This window comes from Bombus flavifrons, chromosome 10 (assembly GCF_040668555.2).
Source record: "Bombus flavifrons isolate JBK064 chromosome 10, iyBomFlav1_principal, whole genome shotgun sequence".
Lineage (NCBI taxonomy): Eukaryota > Metazoa > Arthropoda > Insecta > Hymenoptera > Apidae > Bombus > Bombus flavifrons.
In genome coordinates this window covers 10,155,367-10,182,685 of record NC_138451.1, presented here as the reverse complement: position 1 = coordinate 10,182,685, position 27,319 = coordinate 10,155,367, and the positions used below count along the sequence as shown (strand labels likewise).

Sequence of the window (27,319 nt, the reverse complement as noted above, 5' to 3'; positions counted from 1 at the left end):
TTACCTGCAACGAAACCAAACGAAGTTAGAAAATTAAAACACGCAACGTAGTTTTAAGAACTTGTAAACTTCGCGCCGCAATAATTGTCGTGTCTTGCAACGGTAATCAAAGTCAAATATCACGACTAAGAAGAGACGCACATGGTCCAGACGAAATCCAACCGATCGATCGGAAAATATTGGCGAGGCAAGGCCGCCAATTTCATCGAACACACACCGTTTCTGCCTGCTGACGTGTATTTACCAACGGTTGAGGATTTTTTCCGGCGGATTTCCAGCAGAATTAAAAAAGGGAATGATATTTTGCTAACGGGATACCAAACGTCACGTTTCCAAAGAGTGGCACGACACCTGCGTGGATTAACGACACCAGGTTGCGACGCGTGCAGGGTGGAGACGCCGAATCAATACGACAAAGAGGGGAAAGATTGATCAAATACAGATCCTTCAAGTTTGGTCAATGGTAGATATCAAACAGCAATCATTGTTTCATCCCTTTGCGATTGATTTTTTGTTTATCCTGAAACGTTGCTAAAAAGATTTCGGATGGAACGTGTGTACAGATATCGTAGGTTGTAAGTCAGATTTGTTGCGACTTCTAATCTATTAGGTCGTCCGAAAAGTTTCTTTCGCTTTATAAGGAAATAATGGATGCACATCCTTTTTCCGTTTTGTATTATTTTATCGAATTACGTATGATACGTTTTGTTTTATCGAAATAAAGATCACAAATAAAGTTCGACAGATTAGGTTTCATGTTTGTATAAAGGTGCGTCGTTGTAGAAGAAAGACATTCATCGGACAACCTAATACTTTGAAGCTGAGATATGTGCAGAATACGAGGTATTTTATAATTATAAATTATAATTATAGAAGAAATTGCGAATGATTTACTGTGACAATAGAAACTGATACAGTTTCTAACATTTTACAAGCAGAATGAATTTCAATTCGTTCTGATATTTAATGTCTAAATAAAAAGCAAGCACAGTGCTGCGTTCTTCGTAAAGATGACGATCATCTTCGAATTACACTTTTCTTCGAACACCTTTCGCCGATAGAAATCGACAAAATAACGCGCAAGAAGTAATCGACCACAAACTTCAAGCTTCGAATAAAGAATGAGACAAGATATAATTTTCACGTAGAAACGAACGTATCACCACGCATTCTGCATAAATGTGACGATGATTTCCAGAGAAAATGAACCTTACGCCTTTCCTCTAACAACCTTTACGAGAAGAACCGATGAAACGACGTGTAAGTACAGTCAATCGGAAAACTCGATCCTCAAACGAAGAAAATAACGGACATTTTATTCAAAATAAAAGAACGATATGAAACATTTTCAACAAGGCCATCGACAACAAATTTCCAAACAAAGTGTTACTCAAGGAGCCTTGCAAAGATTCCAAAAGAAAGACTTCCATTCTCGTCTTGCAGAACAAGAAGCATAGTCCCGTCCCTAAAGTGTAACGATTTCTTCGAGCGATCTCGAATCGGCTCGAAGGAGAGCTTCCTCGCGAGTGGAGGCCGACAGTATGCACACGAAGTCGACGACACACGACAGTGACATGCCAGAATCGTGACGAGAAAACCAACGTCCTTTCCCCTCTGTTCCTTCCACGCAACCAAAAGGGATGAGGAGCGAGTTTGAAAGAGAGGAATCGTTTTGCTTCGCCACTGCACCGCGCCTATCGTTTACGCCGATCGTTCGAATCGGGAATATCGTTCGCGTTTCGCTTCCTTTTCATCGGCCTTTGAGCTTCGCCGATCGTTTGGAGCCAACTTTCGCCAATTTTCTTCCCAAAGGAATTTTTTTTCAAATCACACATATACTTACACGTCGGAACGTTCTGGATGTATAAATGGTCTCTGGCGAATTTTCTTCTCTAAGAATTTTTTCTCTTTTTCGAAATTGTACATAGATGTATGTATATTGGAAGGTTTAAGATATACGAATGAACTTTGTAAATTTTCTTCCGAAAAGAATTTTCTTTTTTTTTTTACGTTATTAACACACCTCGTATGCCATTCGTGAATTTTTTCTCTGGAAGAAAACATTTTTTATTAAATACACAATACATTTTATTAATACAAATACACGGAACATTAATCACAGTTAACGAAAAAATCTCCATTGATATAATTAAATTTTTATTTCACGATTGCTAGTAAAAAAATACCTAAATATAATTAAGATTAATTGAAGCATTTCTTCTTTCCCTATCGCGCATATATTATACAAAGTATCAAAGGATGTGTGTCAACAAGCACGCAATCTAGACAAAGAGAGAGAGAGAGAGAAAGAGAAGACTCTCCACGCAAATTTCGCCGCTTTAATTACCCATTGTTCGCGTTCTCTCTCGAAGAGGCGTTACTCGCCAAGCGTAGAAACAAGACAGGCCTCCCTCATTGCCATCTAGTTAGCATAATATCGTTTTTATGACGGAACGATAAGCGGCTCGTAAAACGACTGACGGACCACGAGAAACCACGATATATAAGTATGTACTTACATACAGGTCTCGATAGCGCCATAATAAATATACAAGTTCTAATCGTTTTCTACGCGTTTGTCATTGTGGAGATTAATTTTAAGGCTGAGAGAGCAAATGGTACAAATGATAAAATCCTTGATACTGTGAATTTATCGTGCGTAAAATTAAATTTTAGCGCCGAGATCCGTATGCTCTCGTTAAATCGTATCACTATACAAATATATTCATAAAGTGGAAAATTTTAAATACGTATAAAAATTAACATCGTCCAGATGAAAAACGAAGATTACGTAGCCTGTTGCAATTCTATCCCAATCGATTCTATCCCATTTTAGATCAACCAATCTTACGCAATCTTACGCCAGACCTGAAGAAACGAAAATCAAAGTTTCAAAAAGGAATCTCATGCAGACTGTATCGTCTACGATCGTCTATGCCAAATCTAATCTATGAGTTATTTGGTGATACTTGTAGGAATCTAAATTCGCCCAAACATCCACAGTCTAATTACAAACTTTTCATTATCCTATTAAAAGTTGACCGTTGCAAGAGCTTGGAAGTCGCTACTTTCAGTCGGCCGATTAGCTCGAGTCTTTTCCAAAATCTCCACCAACGATCGATCTATATACCATCCTCATCCCAGATCCTAAATCTCTGCCAAGAATCAAGAGAACGAAGACTCGAGCAAGTTCGAGTCAATTCGTTCGCGGAAGACGTTCGCCGACACGGCTCGATGAATCACTCTTGTACCGTTCGATTCTCGAAATTCCGCGTTCCTGCTTGCCGGGAATGAAAATCACTAAACGGAAGGGGACGAAGAACGAAAAGGAAAAGAAAAGAGACGAAAGGTCGGAGAACAGGATAGAGAGGAAAAAGGAAAGAACGGTGCAGCGGCTACCGATATAATATCAAGCGGCTATTATTCTTGGCGAATACGCGCGCGTACCCTTTTGCCAGCCGTGTGTTACGTTGCCTCGTGGACGGTAATGGAAGAAGTTTTGCATATTATGCAGGCCGCGTGCGGATTCTCTATGCATAATGAGGCGTGTCGTCGCTGGACTAAGAATAAAGCATTGCGAATGCGCTGTCATCCCGATATTGTATGTGAACGTGGCCTCCTCTTCCTGGCGCAATTATGCGACCGATTCGCCGCACTACCCCCCACCCATCCCCTCGCTAATTATATTTCAGATTAACGCCGCTGAATGCCACCGGGGGTCGTCCATTTCCAACTTCGTTTCGATGGAATTCATTAATGGACCGCTTCCAAACGATTGCAACAGACGATACGCTCGATAATATTAAACTTGTGAAAGTGCAAGCTTGCTTCTTAGAATTTTATTTCTGTTCCGTTCAAATACTTTTCTAACGTAGGAAAATGAGTCAGCGTTTGAATATTCTCAGTCGAAAGTGTTATCTGAATACGTTAGGTATCGTGAAACTTTGAATTTTCGTTTAACGTTCATTAATTGAATCTATTAATCCGAGCGATTGGAATGGAATGCTTGAAAATAACGCAATGCTCCATGATAATATTATCTCCGTGAAAGTGGAAGCTTGCCTCTTGGAATTTTATTTTTGTTTCGTCAAAATACTTTTCTAATAGAGGGATCCTTGCTTGAATATTCCGAGTCGAGCTGAATTTCGCACTAACGTGTTACGGTGCGTGTTACATGATATCGTGAAACTTTGAACTTTGGTTTAATGTTTATTAGTGGGGTTTATTAATCCAAGCGACTGGCATGAAGGATGTCTGATATTATTGAGACTGTGGAAGCTTGCCTCTTGGGATTTTCCTCTTGATTATTTAGGTATCTGGTTATCGCGAGAAGATCGATATAAATTGAGTTTAATTTCCAGCTAACGTGTATATCTTGATATCTTATTACGTGATGTATTTTTGCTATTTGAGATAACTAATATGTCAGAATGTTTGAAGCTAACATGTTAATATATGTTAACATGCTAACATATTTGTCTTGATATATTAGATACTCTAAAGTATTCAAAATCAAAACTAAACTCATTATAATACCCCAGCTATAAAATGAAATCTCAATTGCTACGAATTAATTTTTCACTAATATTCTAAATACGGGTGTCATCGGTGTCAACGACGAAACGAAAATTTCGTAAAACACAGCTGTCGTCAATGATCGAGGTCATGCGTCGATAATTGCGTTCCATTTAGCCTTGTCATCTTTTTACGTTTGCGAGGAAGGATTTATGGGAATGTACGAGTACTTGAAAGGTTAATACTAAAATACTTGGTTACGCAAAACATTTAAAAAGCCATCAGATTACGCACACCATACAAAAAATCGGTCTGCCCCAATTTTAATTCGAGCATTCGAAACGAATGTTGCATGAAAAACGTGTAATGATTTTCTCTAGGGACTTTTGTGCGTCGTTGGCTGCAATAGCGCCAAGGCCGCTTAAAACTGGGGGTCCCTAACCTGACGCACGATAATTGACGCAGAAATCGGGCTCGATAAGAATCCCATGATCTTAACTAAAACGGTCGCTATTTACATTTTTATGGAACCGGTAATTTGAACTTGGAATTAATTTACCGAAGTATTTGTAAGATATTATAAGAACGAGGCAAAGCGAGCTGCGCGGCAAAGATTGAATTGCAAATGACCACGCAATTCAACACGGCAACAAGTGTGTACTTTCTTGGGTTACTGATGAACCCCCTGCGTGCGCTCGCGCGCGCGCACGCCTGATGGTTTGATCAATTAGATTCGTTTTTCTTTCAGTTTGATCCAGTACTCTCTACGTGACCGACCTGCGAAGTAATATCAACCTGCACACTGATATTTCATTGTTTCCCAGCTAACCGCTATTTTACATTCAACCAGTTCACTATACATCAGTTATCGTGACATTCTTTCTCAACTGAGTATCCCGCTTTACGCTTTGAACATTAGTCGACAGTGTTTCACATACGGCAGAATTTCCTAGAATAATGGCAACGTAACCTACAAGGACGATGTTATCGTTCTTAGCAACTAAATGACGTCTAATTAGCAACATTGTGAAGCTATTACACAGAATAATGACAACATATGTATAGTCTGCTCAACGAATAGTGACATCGGATGTAAAAAAAAACGTGGTAAGCATTTTGACGAAATGAAATTAGGTTGACCGAGAAATATAATCGAAAGATATAATAGAAAAATATAAACGAATATTTTCGAGATATTACAATAGTCTATTCACTATATTAGAAGGCATTAGGTATTATCAAAAGGTATAAGATATTCTTCGATTTCTATACTCCAGTTAGACGAATACTTAGAACACAAGCGTATCGTAGGCTGAAGGATTCACCAGCACGGTCGTCTTTTGAATCGTGAAAACTTTGTCTTTTCTCATTTTCCTCGCCAAAATAAAAATCTCAAAAAATAACTTCGAACGCAAATAACTAGAATAACTAGAATGCGAGCCGACAAAAAACATAGCGTCCTAAGACACCGGCAGAGAGTGCACAGAGAATCCACAGAACGATCAAAGAACCCTGAAACGACTAACCTGTTATCATCTCCAATTTGCACCACTGTTCAACAACAACCGAATTTGATTAGACATTGAGAGTCGTGGCCCGAGGTGTTGGCAACGGATCTGGAACCCCTTCGCGATGAACGTGTAGAGTATGACGACGAAAAACGCCTGCAGCGACCACCCGACAATGTTCTCGCGTCCATGCGGACCCGGCATTACGCCGGGTTAAGGCGAAGCGACGAAAAAACGGAGAGAACGGGGATGCGATGGTGTGCGCGCGAGATTATAAGGTTGTTAACGACGCGGGGCCGCGTACTCGGCCAACTGAAACCCGATGCAAATTACGCGGTAATATACAGTCCAGCATGCTAATAACGTTGCAGTAAATATCACCGCGTATTTCGCGTCGAGAATATATGGCCGTGCCGCGTTTATTTTGCCCGCGAGACGATTTCGATGCACTGCGCAGGCGCAACAGGCCCCGTGGCGGCGCTCTCGTTCGTTAGGGCGCACCCACAACAAAAACGTATTTCTAAGAATTGAACGTTATTTAAATAAATTTTTATTTCTTAACATTTTATTCGTTATTCGTTTAGCTGTTATTCAATTTCGCTCTTCTACTCGTTTATTCGTTATCCGTTGATTGGTTATGTGATTTTTACTTTTTAATTCCTTAACTCGTTCATGGTACATTTCGAGTATTCTCCATCGAAAAGAAACTCGTTTAACCGTTATATCCTTATTCAAAGTATGTAATTACTTTTTACTTCTTTCGAATGGGAACTTTGTATTCATCCTCTGGAATTACTTATTACTTATTAATATTCTTATTACTTCTACGTGATCGTTTATACGTTATTTAATTCCAATTCGTTCCTTCGATTCCTAATCGATATCAATCTCTTATTCCTCGCGTAAAATGCGAACCATTACTTATCCATTATATTTTTATTCAAAACTATAATATCCCATCTATTATGACACTACATACATCTGTGTACTCCTCGAAGAATACTTCTTTCTGACAAACCAATTTCGTTTTATCGATAAGGATCGATAAAAGCCGATGGAAACAAACTATTAGCGTCTCGAATGGAACCAATATTTTATACAGTATATTAACCCGTCTCTCCAGTTTGAAAATTTCAAATAACGAATAAGAGACGTGGAATAAATTCGATCTAGAGCAACGTTTGGCCAACGCTGTACCATCCACAGACCCCTTTCATTGTCCTTCGTGTTCTCCGCCTCCCTTGGCCTTCCTACAGCCGCGAAAAGACGTTTCTGTCGTTACGCTGATAAGCGGCAATTAACTGGATGATTTACGGACCCGGCTTAAACCGGTGTTAACCATACTCGACCGATTACTTTGTAAGGTCTAGACAGGTACCTATATGCAAGAACGACCGCGACGACAAATGTCTGATTTACTGCTGACCTTCTTTTCTGCTTACCAACCAAATGTCTCGTTAATTATAACTGCTAATAAGTACCTACTTACAATCAACTATGAAAAACACGGCAATTTCGTAGAATAATAGCAAAAGACTCTCTCTCTCTCTCTCTCTCATTCTCTTTCTCAGTCTCTCGTTTGGAATGTCAGCGCCGTTAGAGTCTTCTCTTATTCGAAGATTCTTATTTCCGCTGTTAGTTCACCGCTTTCCATTTTTACGAGGACAATATTACGATTTATTAACCCGTTAGGAATTTTAGATCTTTGCCTCGCTAGTTACAACTAAAAAGAGTGCAAAAAGAGGCCTGAATTTGCATAATATACAAAAATATGTAGGATGAAATATCGAAAAGCAAAGTATTCAATATTTAGTAGGTGAAACAGAAACCTCTGCTTGGTTTTCATTTTTTCACTCGTGGTCGCGAAAATACCGATCTACATATAAATATTCACGATCGATCCGTAACGATTTCATGGTGCGCGTAATGATCGGAGATCAACATTTTGAACTTTCTCTCTCAATCTGTCGTTTGAAATCTCACTCGTCTCTCGTTCAAAGTGTTTTTATTTCCGCAATTACTTATTACCTTTATTCTTTCGAGACGACGATCCGCTCGATGATTTATTAACACGTTACCAGCTGTTGATCTCTTTGCCTCGCTAATTGTAGGTGTTAACCGCTGACGTGTTCGGTTGTTCTTCCTTTTGCAACTTTCCTCGGTTTTGTTTCTCTCTTCGATCGTTTCTTCTTCGTCCGCTAATAATCTGTCTCATACTTCATCTCTTGCCCGCACGCCGCTATTAATCACGGACAATCGTGCTTAATGCTGTTTGAGTTCTTACGTCGAGACATCGATAATTCTTCAGTGACCAAGATACAAATCCATTGGGGCGTTCTCTTGTTAGTTTTTCCCTATGCTCGTTAATGCAACTTTGTAAAGCAACGGTCCATCTTCTGGTTTGCAAACAAGCGGCCGATCTCGATTGGTTTTGCGCTGTTAATTATCGGGCCAGGTTCGATCTTCCGTCTCTCGAGCTGGTTTCGAGGTTTACGAGCACACGGCGATACCGATCGTTCCTCCACGCTAAGATCGTCCGTTCTGATGCATGGACTTGCAGATCTTATTGCCCGTGTACCGACGGTTTAATGACTCGAGATCGTAAGCCCGAGATGCGAGAGTCACGATGATTGGTACGAAACATCCGAGTCGCGTGGTATCCAGGCGAATGATGCTCGATTCAATACTTGGTTTACATTGCGATTAACGCGACGTTACAGGAGAATAGTCACATCGCAATTCGTACAATTTGCATCGTAAAGTGTCCCTTGAAATTTTGAACTCGCCTTTCTCCAAGTTTTCTTCGACGAAACTGTCGTCTGTGTTTGCATTATAAACTAAGATTGGATTATACGGGAATGGTTACATTGCAATTCGCACGTTATATTCGCAATTTGTATCGTAAACTTTCTGCTGGAACGTGGAGCTTGGCTGTCTGAAAGTTTTTCAACAGAGCTATCGATTGAGTTGAACAAAGTTTAGATTATATGGAAGGAAATATCTAAGCAAACGATAGTCGCTTCTCGAGTTAGTTGGATCATTGCAAGATGTTCGTTAATGTAAGAGTTTGTATTCGTTTGTTTAAGCTTGCGAATTTTCAATTTCTTCCGACAGCGAAATCTTCGTTCGATCAATCGTTACACAGAACGTTCGATAGAAAAGTCATTTTGAACGATTCGCCTGCTCTATAAATCAACTTTCCAAACGACATCAATTTCACGTTTCAAATGCGATCAAATAGTCCACGAACTTGCAGCAACTATCGCAGAATAGTCCGTGAAAGTATATTCACTGGGATACACTTCTATCATAAACGTAAGCTACCGATTAAACGGTACGGCGAATAATTCGCATTTCTTCGTCTTCAAAAATTCGATGAAACATCATTACGTTATGGCGAATAATTGATCACACGCGTCTCCTCTTCTTCCGTGCTTTATCTTCGCTTCGTAAGAATCGTCTTCGCGCTACGATGTTTATTCGACGTGTGTCGTTGTCGTGGATTTATTAGAGAAAGTTAACGCTGTTGCTCGGTGGATCGTTTCTAACGACACACACACAAACACGCGTGGCAACATGTATACGCACATCGAGTTTACAGCCCCGAGTCATCAACATTGTAGCGATATTGGCATTAATCATCGATGCGAAACGTTGATCGAAATCCGGAGAAGGGTTGGAGATTAATCGTCTTCCGGCGGCCTCGTAATCAATTAAAGTCGTCAGCGTGGTATCAATTTTAAAAGCTCCGATGGAAAATGATTCGCGTCATTAATCCTGCGACTATCCCTGCAACGCTTTTTCCATAGTCGAAGCACATGTTCGTGATTCCGTCCTTTCTTTATAGTTTCTTAAATAGTTCTTTATAGTTTGCACGATTGATTGGTATTGATTTTCGAGCAATGTTTCATGTCGATTTTATATAACGTAACGAAATATACCTTTCGTCTTAATTATTAAGAGGCCTATAATCAAGAAAATTATTTCTTAGAGGGTTGTTACACATACGTGCAGCATGATTTCTATTCGACAAACTTGGAAAACGAAAGAAGATATTACGTCTATCGTTTATCGAAAAAATCCAGCGACATTTTGCCAAAGAATCTTGGAAGCAAATTTTCAACGCAAACTTAGTGCCAGACGTTGCTCTAACATTTTGCACCCTCGTTTTTCCACGATCGCATCGTTGAATATAAAGCATCTCTGTCGCAAGATCTCTTCTTCCATCCCTTTGGCAACGTTCTAATAGTTTCATCTCGCCTTCTGCCTGCAGATAATTACAATGCATACTTGTCAATGGATAAAAAATCTGCAGAATGCCCACCTTAAGGCAACACACCTTTAATCATCCTGACAACTTTCCAACTCTTCCATCATATCTTCCACACACCTCTGCATAATTACATCCTCGCCAATTAACCCATTTGCAACAGATGATATATAGTAGAACTCCACTTACATGAAGTCGTCAAGAGACAAACAATTCGTATAATTAGATTTCATGTACATAATAGTTTACATTCAGATACAGTCGTATATCAATGAAGTTTACTTTTGCTTTATTTTTACCGACCCTTGTACCACACGCGTTATTTAACAAACAACTTTAAATTAATATTTATATAATTTAAATTAATTAAATTATATTTCAAAACAAATGATATACTTTATCGATGCTTATTTTCGCTAGCTATAGGCTTATTTTTATCGCCGACCGTAAGCGCATTCAATCTGCAGAAGTTGATCTAATTAAAAAAAAATTCCTTTAATTAAGAATTTCATTGGCCAATTTCTCGATCGTACGCATCAACACGAAACGCGACGAATTTCACAACCGATGAATGACACGAGCCAAACATGGACACGGAACAGTTGGGACAAGAGCGGCAACATATTCACCTGCTCGATGCTGCTTGTTATCTCTTCATCAATTCGGTTCTTCGGGTTCACGCGCCATCTACACAAACGTACTCGTTCGTCTTTAATTGCTTAACCGGAGCGTCGGCGCGCTAATTGCGACGTGAAAGCTCGTCAGCGGCAATAAGACCGAGCGATCCAGTAACCGACGCATTTGCATCCCCCAGGACGAACCTTTTCCGCATGCATGATCTCGCCAGGCCTAACAATTAGTTCTCTTTCTTTCTCCTTCTTCTGTTCTTTTTTTTCGTTTCTTTTTCTTGCATCGTTCGCGATTTCAACTGCAGCGATAACAAAGAGGAGAAGAAGGGCCTCAGTTTCATATTTCGCCGTGCAAAAACAGAATTACTAAGCGAGGATAATTGGACGGGCCGGAATCAGGCTTGCCTAGCGGTCTAGCCCACGTAAAAACGAAGCACGAAATACAAGAGAAAATTGCCTTCGCTTTGCTTCCATCCTTTTTTGATATTACGGTGGTCAACAAAATATCGCTACTCCTTTTCCTGAAATATTTCTGCACGTTGAAACGATAGGTTTACCGATATTCAGCAGCTACCTCCTTTAGTGTCTCTTAATTAATTAAAGGCCAACCAGTAAAACGATGGAAGTTACATTGATGAAAAGGTTATTAAGAGATGCAAATAACGTAAGTTATCGTTCGGTCACAGTACAATGTACACTGCGGATGTTCATTAAATAAGCTGATTTTTATGATTCGAACAAAGACACGTAGTTCATTTTCTTCGGCTATTGTAAAATTACATCCAGCGTTTAGGTAGAAGAAAAAACAGTAACTGGGAAAGATGTTGAGCAAATTCGTGGAATTGCCTTGTACCATCACAACGTGAATTCAATTCAGTTGGATGAGATTCCACGATACGAATTGACTAAGGGAAAATCACAAACGAAACGTTGCGTTAATGTAACGTACCTGGCTAATGGGTTATAATACGGTTTGGCTAATAATATAGTTAATAATATAGTTGGGAAAATTGTGGAAATAGAGTGAACATTTCCTGGTCAAAAGGCTAATGCCAAGGATCATAACAGAAATAATAAGAATCAATTAAGTCAGGAAAGTTTCTGGCTTCGTTAACTTCGAATCTATCGATCGTTAGCTTTGTCTGAACTATTGGTAACCGTTTAACAAGAATTTAACGATGACCGAGATAACGCGAAGCAATTAACTATCTCTCCTTCCATAACGCTCAGAATACAAAACAGTAAAAAAGTCCCCGATATAAAAAAAAAAAAAGAAAATACATGTCTATAAAACTGCGAGGAAATAATAAATTCTCATTCAAATCTCGCAACGGCGGAGAGAAAAATCGCCGAAACGCATCGTCTTGCATCGATGGTGGAAAAGCCACTGTTACTAGCCTCATTAACGTTTGCTAATTGCCTTTTATCCGTCTCTCAATGCTTGTTAACAAATCCTTACCTTTTAACATGCAGCCAACTTAATGAAAATTTAACAACGTTAACGATAACAATCTGGCAAAATACGGTCATAGGGATAGTTATTAGCGTGACCATAACTTTATTATAATAACAGATCAACGTTGTAAAACCATCAACAGTAGTCCTGAACAACACGTCTGGACGTTCCCACCGAGAACCTCGGACATATTTTAATTAAAGAATCGCGTGGAGGAGGCACCTTGGTAATTAGAAGCCATCGAGCTTATCGTTTCATCATCGCGTCTTTAATTTTGGATTTTAACAGTAATTGTCGGCACGATGTTCTGTGATATTTATCGATGATTTATAGTACGACCGTTTGAATTTATTGGAAAGATACGCGCGGTGAAAGTTCGTTGTTGGAAGATTAGAAAAACAGTTTGGATTTTACGTGATAGGAGATGGACAAAAAAGGATATTCAATTTTCAAGAGATTCTGACATCGATAGGAAAGTAACGTCGATTTCTTATTGGCCTGAGATAACAAATTTCAGATAGTTAATCCGCTACTACGTGTGATAAATTCGAATTACGGGCCTTCTTTTCCATTTTATAGTTTCTATAAAATCATAAAAGCAGAATGATATAGCCACGTTTATTGAAACGTAATTCAACATCCTTTTACTGTGTTCTGTGAGTGCGACATATCGACCCGGCGTCATTGATCATGGAAAATTGCATTGATCTCTTTTCTAACTTAAGATAGAGGCCAGCGTATATATTTCTGTTTCATAACGCTACTCTATACGATTTAAGAGCTTATAGCTATATCGCTATTTTATCTGTAATTTAAAAATCTCTATTTAAATTGCGTTTCTTTAACATCACTCGGCAATCTACCCATTAGTCACTAAAATCATGCCGTCATCACGCAATCGCTAAAGACCACTAAATCAAGCTCTTAATCGTTAACTCATTAGAGACTAAAGTTTCAAACGGCAAAGACTTGCTCGTAAAATGGCACCACGTACCTAACCATACGCTTTATCAAACGTTCTCTCTCTCTCTCTCTCTCCCTCTCTGGAAACGGATAAAATAATTAGGAATGGAGAAATTTTCAGACGTGACTGCTAAATCAAACACCATCGGTGGTTCACAAATAGCGATTACGTGTGTCAATTATCCACCAGCCATGGAAACTGTCGTACATCTAAATTTACAGGACAATTTTCTCTTCGTGCCAAACGAGATTGCGATTTAAGTCGAATTGCGCGTAAGGTATTCGCTGGATAATTACGAGGCTAATCGCACGTAATTAGGGGCCTAATGAGGGCCACAGGGTCGCGTGTAACTCATGCTCCGCTTTATGAATGTTAACAAGCGAGAACAAGCGGTCTGGCGCGCTTATGCGAGCATACACGCGATTCGCCTTTGGTGAATTTCTGTAGTCGTTGTACGCCTGTCTTCTTTAACTATCAATTTTTTTTTCTTCTTAATTCAGACCGTAACTTCTATTGTTTTCTATAATCTGGATCGTGTTATTTTAGACTGTAGATTTAAATCTGTGAATAGGTTTGCATAATGTCCGAAGCGAATCGAGTAAGATCGAAACAAATTTTACTAAAAGTTTGTAGAATGCGAAAGCATTCGCAATAAACGACGATATTGCTACGAAAGAAGGATTTTTCGAGTGTCAACGATAGTTTGCAGTATTCTGTACATTGGACGTAATGTTGCGACAGAAATATTCGGAAGAGAAGGACACGTGATCCTTCATAATGTAAAGGTATCTATAAAAACGAAGAATAAGCCAGTATGTTTTTTGGTTTCAAAGAAATATGAAAAAGGAAAAGGTATTATAGCGAAGAATTTAATCAACCTCTGATATTTTCGTTCCTTTCGTTCAAAGAAAAATAGGAGGTTGGCTAGAACGATCTAAGTATATGTATACCTGCGACTTGAATAACAGATTTGCTCTTAAGTAGCGTTTGTAATCCTACAATCTGATTTTTCTATCTGATTGCCAGTTTTATTATTTTCCTCTTCGATGAATCAGATAATGAAATACAACCAGTGATTAACGTCCGACACTGTGTCGTGAATAAGCATTATGCAAAATACACATCAATTACCATCAATTGTTTCTCGTATCTGAAATTAAAATAATAAAGTGAATTTTCTAAGAAAGAAATTGCCAGAGGTTCGATCGAAAATTATCGAAATTTTTTCCCGTTGAAAAGTTCATTCGCTCGGCCGTAATGACTAATAAACTGACTCAAATGTTTGCTTTAGTTATCTTGCATAAATAGCGAGTTCGCTTAATAAGTTTAATTAACGAGCACGAGTTAAGCACAGGCTTGTAAAACGCGCAACACGCAACCATCTATGCGCGGTGTTTAGAGGGTCACTAAGTGCCACTTGAACTTGTACCGTTCCACGTTAATTGCATCTCAAACATAACCTTAACGACGCGATCATTCTTCCTCGCCCCTGCTTTGCGTAATTACGCTCGCAGAAATTTTTATCTTACAAAATCCTACGTATTTTGTAGATGCTAGAGAATTTTTATAGGACGAACAACAACGAACACCATCCAATTTCAATCCGAAACCTATCATCCTCGAACTTACGTATTCATCGAAATACATCGAAACTTTTATCGAAGAAAAAGAGTTCCAAAGTCATTACAAAAAAAAACTTCTACAGATCGAACTTTACAGTTTTACACAATTTCGTAGATTTATATAACCGCGGAGGATTCAAATTTCTACAAATAAAACATAATTTGGCCTAATTTCATTCGAGTCTAAAATCTACCGCGTCAAATTCAGCGCGCCTGTACAATTCGACGAGAGAAATTGGAATTTCTACGAATAAAACAGGCCCTCTAACTAACTCGACTTAATCCCAGTCCAAAATCTTACGCTCTTATACATTTATGCAAATTGCGTTAGATGGAAATTTTTACAGGTTAGATACCATTTAAGGTTATACTACAGATAACGCTGAAAATCTACATCGCTCAAACCCGATATAATCTTTAATCGCGAGAAGCCACAAATTTTCGCCGCGAGAAAGTTTCTATTTCCCATTAGCGGAAAATTACGGGCGCGGAGAAAACGAGGGGCCAAAGTGGAGGACGCGGAAGAGCGAAAGCCTGTTTCCACCGTGACACCAAGATGGCGTCGAGTCGCTCTCCTCCATTCTCCCGGCTTAAATTCACAATACCACCCCGCTACGCTCCCCTTTACGCTTGCCCTCTCCCTTTTTTGAACCGTGTTACGCCCATGGAATACATAACGCGACGCCTGTCCGTGATATATGCACGTAATGCATCTGGATCGTGCAGCAACACGCACCGCTTTACACACGACCTCGTGCATGCACACAGAGAAACAGAAGCACAGCACGCACCACCCTAAAATTCGCCACCCCTCGATCGGCTATTAGCATATGAAACCTCTCGTTACTCGCTCCTGTCCCTACTTTTTCGTACGTTTCGACCATTAAGGGAACGAATAAAGGCCACTGCGAGTTCCTCTGCATCCATGGAAACTGGCTTAAGGCCTGCTCCGGAGGTAGATGTAGAGATACTTTGGGAATTATGGGGTGTGATGGACGCTGATTTGCGAAACTAGTCTCGGAAACCGGTGTCAGATCGGTTTCGTTGCTGTATGAAGTTTCTATGGTAGGTTGCAAGGTGAAGATTGATTTAAGTAGAGAGGAGGTTAGGTGGCGAGATAGGATCGAAAGATGGTGGAAACGGCAACTTAAGATTTATGGGCCCTTGTTAAGGCAGATTACGCCTCGAACGCTTCTGCCATATTATAGATGAAAAGTTTTTGTGTTGGAGGTCTGAATTTAGAGCGATGCATTTTCGGTTAGCATCGAGGTAAAATCTTATTTCGCTTAGGTTCCGTGATGTTAAATTCCTCTACCAAATTTGGTACCGTATCGGATTAATCGACGAACAATATAGAATTATTTCTGAGAAAAACCTTGCAAACTGTGTCACGATCATTTTCCTTTGATTCCTTGCGTTAAACTTCGCATACGTCTCCCTTTAACCTACCACTTTATCGAATTAATCAACGACTGACATGATCGTTGAAAAAATCCGTCAGAACGCGAAACACGAATCTTTACATTTTTCCGCGATACTCTGCGCAATATTTCAAATCTTGCTATTAAAACTCGTACAAACATGCCCTTAATATCCAGTTATCGAAATAATCGAAGAATAATAGAGTTGTTCAAGGAATTTCTCTCAATTGTAACAGAATTCGGAATCGAGACACGGATAAATCTTAAAAGACTTGCAGCATAATACAAAAATCGAAATTAAAGAAACTCAGTGACATTGTGCACGTGGCTTTAGATGCAGTGCGTGAGATAGTCGCGGAATTTTGTCCACGTTCCCGATAATTGAATAGCCGTTCTCGTTAAACGGAGTAATTTGATGCCGGCTGAACTGCTCGCGCCCTTGCATCCGACCGCGTTGTAATTACGGTTCTAATTGCCGGGTAATTAGCCACGACGCTCGGCTCGACCTAGCGGATCCTCTGGCCGACGCGAGTTTTCATTTTTTTCTCCGTTTTCTGTAAACCGTTTTGACGGAAATAATTGTTCTCCAGCGGCGAGATGCTCATCAGCCCATCACCTCGTCTTCTATTCCTACCCCTTTAACTTACTAATTGCCGATATTTAATTGCACGACATTCGATCTGATCGCAGCCAGGCTCCGTGAAATTGCACGAAATCCATCAAATTTCGATTTTCTCTTCTTTTATAGCAGGATCCTAATTTTTCTAACGAATTTAGAAAGATTTATATCGAGACGAGTGCCACTTCCTCCTTAGAATTCGCCTAACGTAAGCTAAGCACTGAAATCGTTATCGAAGTTATGAACAGTATATGACGATTGTTATAAATTGTTCTTCTCCAGAATTTATATTCGATTTAACAGATCGTTATTGGAGTACGAATATTTATGCAAATTCATATATTTGCGAACAACGAGAGGAATGGAACTTAAATACTTCACTCGAAAGTACTATGGTAACAGGATTGTGAGTAGGTGAACATTTTTCCAACTGCTATACGCCAGTCAAACGAAAACTGTCGATCATCTGTCGTGCAAAGATCATAAAGAATTCACTACACGGCATAGATTTAGAACACAAGCTTTTTAAAAAATCGTTTAAGTATTTGCTTGGAGCTAGGATTACGATTTCTAAAATTACCTTAAACACACTTGTAACAACATTTTATCCTACACATCTATTACAACGTAACGTCTCAATTGTAAAATATCAAAATACCGATTAATTAAAAGAAAAACGTTGAACGTATTCTGTTATATCAAACATGCAGCCAAGATTTAATTCTTCGCGCATAAATGAACAAGCACGCTTATCTCGCCAATATGTTTCGGATTAATTAAATAACAGAGAATCGTTGAAAATTACAACTAAAATTACAATTAAAATTAAACTTCTTCGATTTATTACCGATCAATGTATACGTTTGTATATTCATGTTATGCACCTTTTTACGTAACTGGGCTCGCGTAAAGCTTTCTCGGACGAAATAGAATGGCACGAATGAGGAAGGTTTAGGAAAGGCTGCAGCGAAGAATCGAATATTTTACTTTGAATATTTTATATACACTTGCGATCGTTGTGCATTTTCTACGTACTTTGAAATTTCCCGCAAGTGCGTAAACATTTGCGGTCTACAAGGTTCTACGTAATGCTTCGAATTACTATCGATTTAATATAGGATCAATACTAACACTGCGCGACAAAAATATGGAGCGCAAAGGGTTGATTCCATGGAATAGGCGGAGGATGTTACCTGCGTTTCCGTCAACGAGAGCGCCTGCGCCAGCTGCTTCCTCTCCGCACCGACGACGTAGTGATTTTTCTCGAACGCGTGCTCCAGCTTGAGCAACTGACTGGGGCTGAAGGCCGTCCTTATTCTCTTCGGCTTCCTGAATGGCTGCAGAAGAAAGCCTGGTATGTCGGGGCCTGGAATACGCGCAAGAAACCCATGAATTAGTCAGTGTCGCGATTCGACGTTTAACTGGAATTCTCGTTTCCTTTCTTTTTTAAAGGAGAAATTGGTACTGGTTAACTTTAAATTACTCGGATCTCTCTCTGCTCAATTTTCATTGGAAAAAATTTCGACAATTATACACCGCGCCGGAGACATTGATAAATATTCTACAACTTTCTCGGATGATTTGAAAGCTTAGGTCGGTAAAAAAAAGAAAATTTGGCTCCAAGATAAACGATCCAGTTCTCTCGTGGAAGATCGAATCGCGTACAGACTGTATCTTAACTTCTGCACGCTATTACGTTACTCAAGCTCTTACTTCCAACTTGGATTCTTCTAACTTGAACAAAATTCCCATTTTTCGAACACACCCCCGCTACAATTTCGATTCCATGTGCTGCTTGACTGTCCAGGTATCTTAGAAATTCTACTTCAATTCATAAAAATCAAAAAGTCGGAGAATGAAAGGTAAAAAGATTGAACGTAACGAGAAACGGAGAACGAAACACCTAAAGGAACCTAAGGAAAATACAAAGCGCAAGGAATAGAAAACTTGGAAGAAGAAAGAAATTTTCGACGCAACGAAAGAAAATGTTATATTACGTTAGATAACGCGATTCAGGGAAAATTCATTAGGTGGCAATTAATTTTTAAACGACGCTCATCATCGACGTTGTCCGCGCGTCGTCACGAACCAACGACACGCAAGCTTCGTTCGTTCATAAAGAGTCGGTGAACAATGAGGGTTGGGGAGGAAAGGAAAGAAGAAAAAGAAAATGAAAAGAGGAAAAAAGAGAAAAACGGACACGAACTGCACGAGCCGCTGGCTACCTAGAAGTCCGCTCGCTCGGTAATTGAGTATTCCACCTCGAAAGAGTCATGTCGATCGACCGATACCTACGTCTGCCGGAAGTCGGCCGGGGATACTTTGCCGGGAAAGCTCGGGACGATAAATCGCTCGATTCTCTCGACCAGCGGGTCCCAGCTATCCCGAGCTACTTTCCGACCTCGATCGAATTCGATTTCGCTCTTTTTATCCCTTTTCGTTTCGCCAGCTTCCATTCTCGATTATGTAACCGTGATTAATATCGTCGTACGATTCGATTATAATATGGTGACTTAACTTTCCACCTTTAATATTCTAGAAATCTTTATTATGCGATAAATTAATCAAATCGTTCAGTCGAATACGATTGTAGAGGGAAACATTTTGAAAGTAATAATTTCTATTTCGAAAACGTACGAGGAGCGAGTTTCCGCGTGTTGGATAATAATTCGAATTGAATTATTAGAAATTCGTGTGGAAGATAACGCGCCTGCGGAGAAATCCAATATCAATTCGAGTAACACCTAATCGTTAAAAGAGTATAAATAAATGGAGAGGAACGATCAGTGTATTTAATATTTAAGATCAAAGGATATCTACGTGAATCATCCGGATAAAACTAGCATCGATGTTTCAGGCAGATAATTCAGACAGGTAATTCAGACAGATTAAACATCACACTTCAGTGAACGCAAAACTCCTCGTCATTTCTAAATACGATTTAATATAGACTTCGATATAATAAATATGGATTTCTAGAAATTCGCCAACGTCTAGAATCGAATCTACAGCTTTATACGAAGAAAGAAACGGAGCATAAATAATTCGCAAATTTAATTTTACCAGTGAGAACGATGAAAGAAAATATTCACATTACCAACGCTGAATTTTGTACGGTAAACTCGACGGAATATAAAGAATTAAATCTTTCAACGTATCACTTGCAAATAGGTAAATAAATGATTAAACAAGGAGAAAATAAGAATAAAGTGTGCTATAACTTTCAAAGCGCACGATCGATCATCGAGAACCTGTCGATGACTGACAATCGTTGTTTGATCATGCTGGTAGCATTGTTTACAAGCGGCCAAGGCAACATCTATCAAGGATATGCGTTTAGACGAGAACCTGAGATCGTAAGGAACGTACGAAGCACGTGGAAAACGCGTCTTATTTAAGCCAGCGCGTGCATACGTGATGTGGCCATTAAAGCGGTCTCTTTTCTACCTCGACCTTCTCGATCGAGAAACGCGCACCATGCGTGCGACTTAAAGACCCAGTTAACATTTCATGCGTTTGCATGGCAATGCGACTCCTCGTCCGATCGATCGGCAGCCCGTGAACTGAATTAGCTCTTAGCTTCCTTTTGTTCCTGTGAATAGCGGCTGAACACGTGTCGCGATTACTACCATCAATTATTTCAATCAATTACCGAAATCAGTGATATTTCTTCTTGTCCTCGAGATTCCATGTCATTTTATGAATTTACATTGATTTTCCCCTTATCCTTTTCTTTTTGCTTTATATCGTATTTTTGTAGGAAGCAACCGGGTTTGCTGGTTCGAAATTCTTCTTTCGTTCTTTCTCATGACAATTGAAATGATGTTATGTTTACTCTAATAGCTCGTTTAACGTTCAACATTGACGTTCATTCAAAGTATAAAAGTCGAAAGTCTGAAAACTAGCGGTTAAGTAAAAATGTTACTCGATCGTTTTCTCGAAATTCCCTTCGATGCAAAATCTAACGCTGATACAGCGATTAATAGGAATGAAACGCGATAGACAAATGAAACGCGAGTAGAGGAAAATAAATGCATAAATATGTAGCTTTCGTGTGATCGATGTTTAGTTTCTTAGACGTTGAATTTTTAATTCTTTGAAATTTTATTCAGACGCCAGTTGCAAGATAATAGATACCCTTCCTTCCATGAAATTACGATTCTGCACTATTCGATGCTTTTATCCATTTTAAAGTTTCAAGAATCGCGAGGAACGATGAAAAATGTTCCCGGTATACTTAAGACCACTATTACCAGCTCATTAATTATTCCTTGGTAAGAGGCGATACAACCAGGCAACAACGAGCACGAAGGCCCCGTCGCATTAAACGCGTCGATTAATTCGAAATCCACGCGAGTCGCGGTTCGATAATCTATTAATAATTGCAGTTATTATTCGATAACATCTGACTGATCATTAACGTCGTTATTGCGTGAAAAGTTGTTGCACGGATGGATAGAAACGTTAATACCTTGGTCGTGACTCTATTTTCCAGAAACGTCACCTTCTGTCGATGCGAACGGACAACTTCTCCTAACCATTCGATGATTAATCGACGATTAATTGAAAGAGAAGAAGACGATCGAAACTTGATATAAACTAATTACTTTCTCGATCGTCAGATCGTTAACCAACCATATGACGTCTAAATATATACGACATAAATCGATTTCTTATTAATTCCAATTAATGAAATTATTCGAGTAATATATATATATAACGTGTGAGATGTTTGATAATTTTGAACATGTTTTCTTAGAACCGAGTTATGATCAGAGCATTGAGGCAACGTAATTTATAATTTATCGGACGTAGAAAATGTTTTTGCGTTTTTAGTCTCATGGTCTTCTTCGTTCGAATTCATATTTACATAGATTCGTTTAATTTTGAAAGTAATACGTGGTTTGGCAATCTAAGTGTGACTAACAAATATGTTTAATACAGCCTTCACTTCGTATTTTAACTAAATAAAGCCGACGATGAAGTTGACGATATCGCTAAAACGATTTACTTTATTCTCAGTGACAATGCAACGGTACACGTCACAGATGTTTGATATACCACCACCTCTCAGTGAACGTATTTCGAAAGCTCGAGATACAGGAACAATAAAAATTGCCTATCGAATCGAAACAATAAGAAAATGGTAAATGAGAAATTAAGCGACAAAAATGACCAGAGATATTTTAATATTTAGAGATCGATGCGCACAAAGTCACGCGAAATTTGAAACTAGAAACACGGACTATTTTTCCATATGTAATAGTTATATAAACGATCAATAAGTGTCAATCCTAATTTGTAACTATTTATATCGAATACAATACTCGTTTTAATCTCGTTTAACATTAAACAGCCGCTGACTCATAAACACTGCTAATATGGTTGGTAACTGGTGGTACAAGCGGAAAGGGGGTGATTCTACGCGAAAAAAGAAGTCGATAATATGGAATAAAAATTTTTCGTTTGAGGCTTTGTTTTCGAGAAAATCGACTTTGAATTTTCGCTCGGTACGCATGCAGTACGTTATAACGGACCTCACTGTAGATCGTTGGAATCGATGGAAAAATTAAAAAAAAAAAAATTTGTATTCTATATTTTCGACTTTTTTTTTCGCGTAGAATCACCCCCTTTCCGCTTGTACCACCAGTTACCAACCACCCTGTATATGTAGTATATGTTATAAACATATGTACGTAGTAAATGTACTATATGTAGTTAACTACATAACGATGACATTCACAATGCATAGTTTCTTGGTATCGCAGAGTTATAAGAAAATTATGGTTTAACCTCCTTCGATAGTCGCTATTTACGACGGATCTACGTGATTGTATCTGATAGCGATAGTCGAGTATCTTTGATCGTCAGCTTACGATTCAATTGCAGAGTAGAAAGTTTTTTACGCGGATGTTTATTCATTTAAATAGATACATAGAAGAGTCTATAGCCGAAACACGGTTACTCTACGAACTTTCTACATGTCGTCGTGTCTTCTTTTAGCTCGGCTCATAAAACTCGCAAACAATACCTTTCAAGGATAGGTATTTTCTACCTTTCGTAATACTATCATTTTCAAAGAAACGGAAATTAAATAAAGTGGCAATTAAATACGACTAAAGGGGAGTGCACACGATCGATGTTATCGTCGATATTCAGAGTTCTCGACGTTATCGTACGCACGAGATCCTCGAGAGGATCAACGTATACATCGTTGCTTGTCACTGATAGTGGCACGACTGAAAAGATGGGAATTTTATAAGAGAGATTCTTTAAAATTTAACATCAATTTAAAACAACATCGACACAGGGTATTCTGCATTATTCGTGAAAACAGTACAACTTTGCACTTGTAGCGTCACAAAACAAATAAAGAGGAGCCGATGTTGTAAAACTAAGGTCACGTTGATAGCGGCATACATGAATAATAATTTTCCCCTCTGACGCAAAACTGGCGGAATTATAAATATACCGTTTTACGTGATAAAAGTAGAAACATAATGCAGGCCTTCTATTCGATAAAAGCGAATTCGAAGTTTACTCCGTTGTGCCACTGACAGTGCCAAGAACCGATATATTCACAATAGAATATTCGGAATCCTGAGTATTCGCTACAACATTGACGATAACAATCATCGTCCGAACGTACTTTTAAAGTTCCAAGCGAAGATCCATTCCCTTTCGCGCCATAAAATTCGCAAAATTTAGCGACTATACTGGAAACTATTCTAAAAGAACTATACACTAAAATCTTCCATCCCCTGATAATTCACCCTCGAAACAAATAAACGGAAATCCAAATGGGAAGCACGTAGTAGATATAAAAGTCAAGACTTCTAGCGAAAGAATAATAAAAATTCTCTATCGCCCTCTTTGCAACCGAAAATTTATGAAATTTCTCCAACTACCCGACCCAAATTCCTCTATTCCAGGATACCCCGTACTCTCCTCAACCCTCAGATGCACGCTACACCTGTGGCCATATTAACAAATCCGCCACGAAACGAACTAGAACCCCGCCTTATCGAGTGTATCGCGGCGGAATTTGCATCGGGTCTGTTTACGGTCGCGTTAGCAACAATTAAAAACGCATTAGCGTCGGGGTCGACGTTTGCTTGGACGATTCACGTAGCTCGGCGAAACGTTTGAAACGCCGTTGGTCGCCAGCTCTAGCGAAACCAAAGGGAAAAAACGACAAAGGAAGAAACGAAAGAAAGAGGGGGTAGGGAATCGGGGTTATAATTTGATACGTTCGCGATTTGGTCTTATTTTTGAGTAATTTCGAGTCGCTCTGGGCGGCTCAGCTGCGCACAGCCAAGCTTCCCGTAATTACAGGCCGTCTAGCTTCTCTTCGTCGTTTCCCTTCGCCCTCGTTCTCCAGAACCTTCGCTCCTCGTCCTTTTCTTCGCCCTCTTCTCCTGTTTGCAGAGAGCCGGGAGAGGCTCGGGACGCCCGTGGGCGACGTCTAGGAAGCGCCTAGAGATTCGCTAACGACGCAACAGGAGAAAAGTGTAAGTCGAGGGAAACGGTGAACGAATGGAGCAACCAGGAATGGCAAAAGATTTTGAAGCCCTCGAAGACGATGTTGAACGAGCAAGACGTTTTACGGAGAGGAGATGCTGCGAAGGAGAAATGTTAACGTTAAATAATGAGTAGGTGTTGTTGCGGAATGATCGGAATGAAAAACACGTTCCAGAGATGTTTCAATGGAGAAGAATATAGGAAAAGTGAAAGCAGGGATGAAGTTGGTTTTTTGGTACAGTACGGCAAGCGTTGAAGGACGAGTTTTAGGATTCGAAGACGAAAGTGGAGTCTGGAAACGCGCGATGAAAGAGATGGTGCTGAGGAGGAGATTTTTACGTTGGAGAGCAACAATTTTAAGACGGAAAGAAAAGTAGATTCTTAGGTATACAATTTTCTTGAGACGATGACGCAAGGATTTCGATATTTAGACAAATTGGAACAAAGTTTTACGTTTGCTATCGGTGATAAGAGGATCGATGTTGCTGCGATAAAACGGTGAAAGATCATATCGAAGAAGAAATCACATTGTGGATAGAGATGTTAAATCGTGAAACGTGTTTCACATGGAGATAAATAGCGAAGAAACGAGAAGGATGAATGAAAATAACTACAGCCAATAACACAAAAAAGAATATAATAAGGTGTTACGAAAGAAGGAATCTTCTAAACTTGTAAAACGTTTGACAGCTTCCAGCCGTAATCCATAAACACGTAGATTTAATCTTCGTATCAAATATTCCAAGAATAAAAAATTATATGGACATAACAGTACAGAAGTGTTTCTAGGAAACGTCACATAATCTCTACAATCGCGTATTTAACAATTTCCAAAAAAGCCTTCGTCAAACGGTGTGTATCACGAAGAAAAAGGAGGCCATACGATCGATCCGAGATGAGCACAGGATATCTTTTCGAGGATAATCGCGTCACCATGGACCATTAACGTCACGGAAGGCTCTTTCTCTGACGAAATATTATTCGCTGAATTACGCAGTTGGTTAAACAATTAAGAAGCGCCAATTACGGAATTAAGTATGCAAATCAGCTGTCGTATATATAACCAACCGCCTCCGTAATTATGTAAATTCACGAACGAACAATCGCAGCCACCGATATATAACCAAATACGTACACACCGGTTCTTCAAGATATTTGATTACTCACATAGACAACTTTAATGCCCATATCGCATGTTGCATAAAATATTTCGAGATTTTACGAATACTGTAATTGGATACGACCTTCGTGATTACATTGATCGTGATTGAAAGCAATACGAAAACTTATAAGAATACGAGATATTTCTTGCAAATGTATAAGTATTTGTTATTTGGTAAAAAATAAAAATACGTGACGAATAACCATGTTGAGCATGTAACAAGTGTTAAGGATTATCTCATTGAATATCGAAGTTCATTAATAACGAATAATTGACTGTTTAAATCTTGTAATTTCTATGTATATTTTTAAACGAGCTTTCAACTTTAGAATTATGAAACCATTATGAGCATGATAGTCGAGCATCGTTGAAATATTGACGATATTACAAAAACGTAGTAAATCAAAGGTTTTTTTTTTTTAAACATGCAAGTTAAATACCGTGGAAAATTCTTTACGAAATTTCATTCCATGATAATTCGATTATCATTATAATTCAATAACGAATAATTTATTTCGATAAGCTTCGAAACAACGGTAGTTATATTTTTCATACAAATGTAACGATACGTGGAGGGAACGGAGCTGCGAGTGATTAAATTATTACGTGTAAAATATTGGCAATCCGAACGAGACAGGTTAACGAGTTACGAGTTCTAAAACATACGCCTATATAGTTTCCTATAGCGATTAATCATCCGCGATTCTGCATTCCTGTTAAAATAAAATATCGTCGTTATAGCCAAGCAAATGAGAATGATATTCTCGTTAAGTAAAATATTCAAAAAATTTCCTATAGGTTTTAAGTAATGGCGCTTCTAGTCTTTCATTATCCACATATTAATTTCGATTCCATCGAAACCGGTTAGAAATATGTTGCATTATAGGTAAGTATAACTCGCGTGCATATACGCCAATATAACAAACGACGGAGCCACGGTAATGAGCGATTACTATTTAATTACACGATTCGTTGGCTGCTCGACACGAGCAGTCATCCACCGATACCGGATATCGGCAACGATTTTTCAACGTGCACGGAATTGAAGATGTCGCACCATTTGCATACACGAACGACACTCCTCGTAACGAACGTATCTAATTGCCGTACCAGCAATTAGCGGCATATTTTACATGTGGATAACCACTTTGTTCCCGTCACGATTGCTTCTTTCGTTAATTCTTGCAAAAATTGCATATGCACGTACGCGCAAGTGAAACATAACTAATTATGGATACACACTCGTATGTCCTATTTACATTTTCGTTCATTTTTTTAAATGTTGCAACTGTACGTTGACAGAAGTGAGATATATCTTATCCATTAATTATTATATCCTGTGCGTGTGTGTGTGTGCGTATTGTAGCTATTTCTTTTACTTGGGAAAATTGCGAGTACGCGTTGATAGAACCGAAACGCTGTCTACTGCTCTTTATTTAATTAAACGTCCTATTTACATCTTCGCTAACTCTTTTTAACGCGGCAACTGTACGTTGACAGAAGTGAAAAATTGTGTACTGATTATGTATGATTATGCATTATGTTTGCCTGGAAAATTTGCAAGTACACGCTGATGAAGAAACGAATCGGAATCGTAGAATAATAATACATTTTTTCGAGACTTGCTAGTTA

General features: G+C 39.0%; 1 protein-coding gene across 1 annotated transcript in view; it reads right to left on the bottom strand.

Annotated features, from left to right (window-relative positions):
- Positions 1–27,319, bottom strand: part of LOC138183918 (homeotic protein empty spiracles) — a 53,021-nt gene that overhangs the window by 9,479 nt on the left and 16,223 nt on the right. Inside the window, exon 2 of the mRNA XM_069121474.1 lies at positions 18,198–18,370. Within this exon, the coding sequence (XP_068977575.1) occupies positions 18,198–18,370 (173 nt within the window). The remainder of the gene's footprint in view (positions 1–18,197; positions 18,371–27,319) is intronic.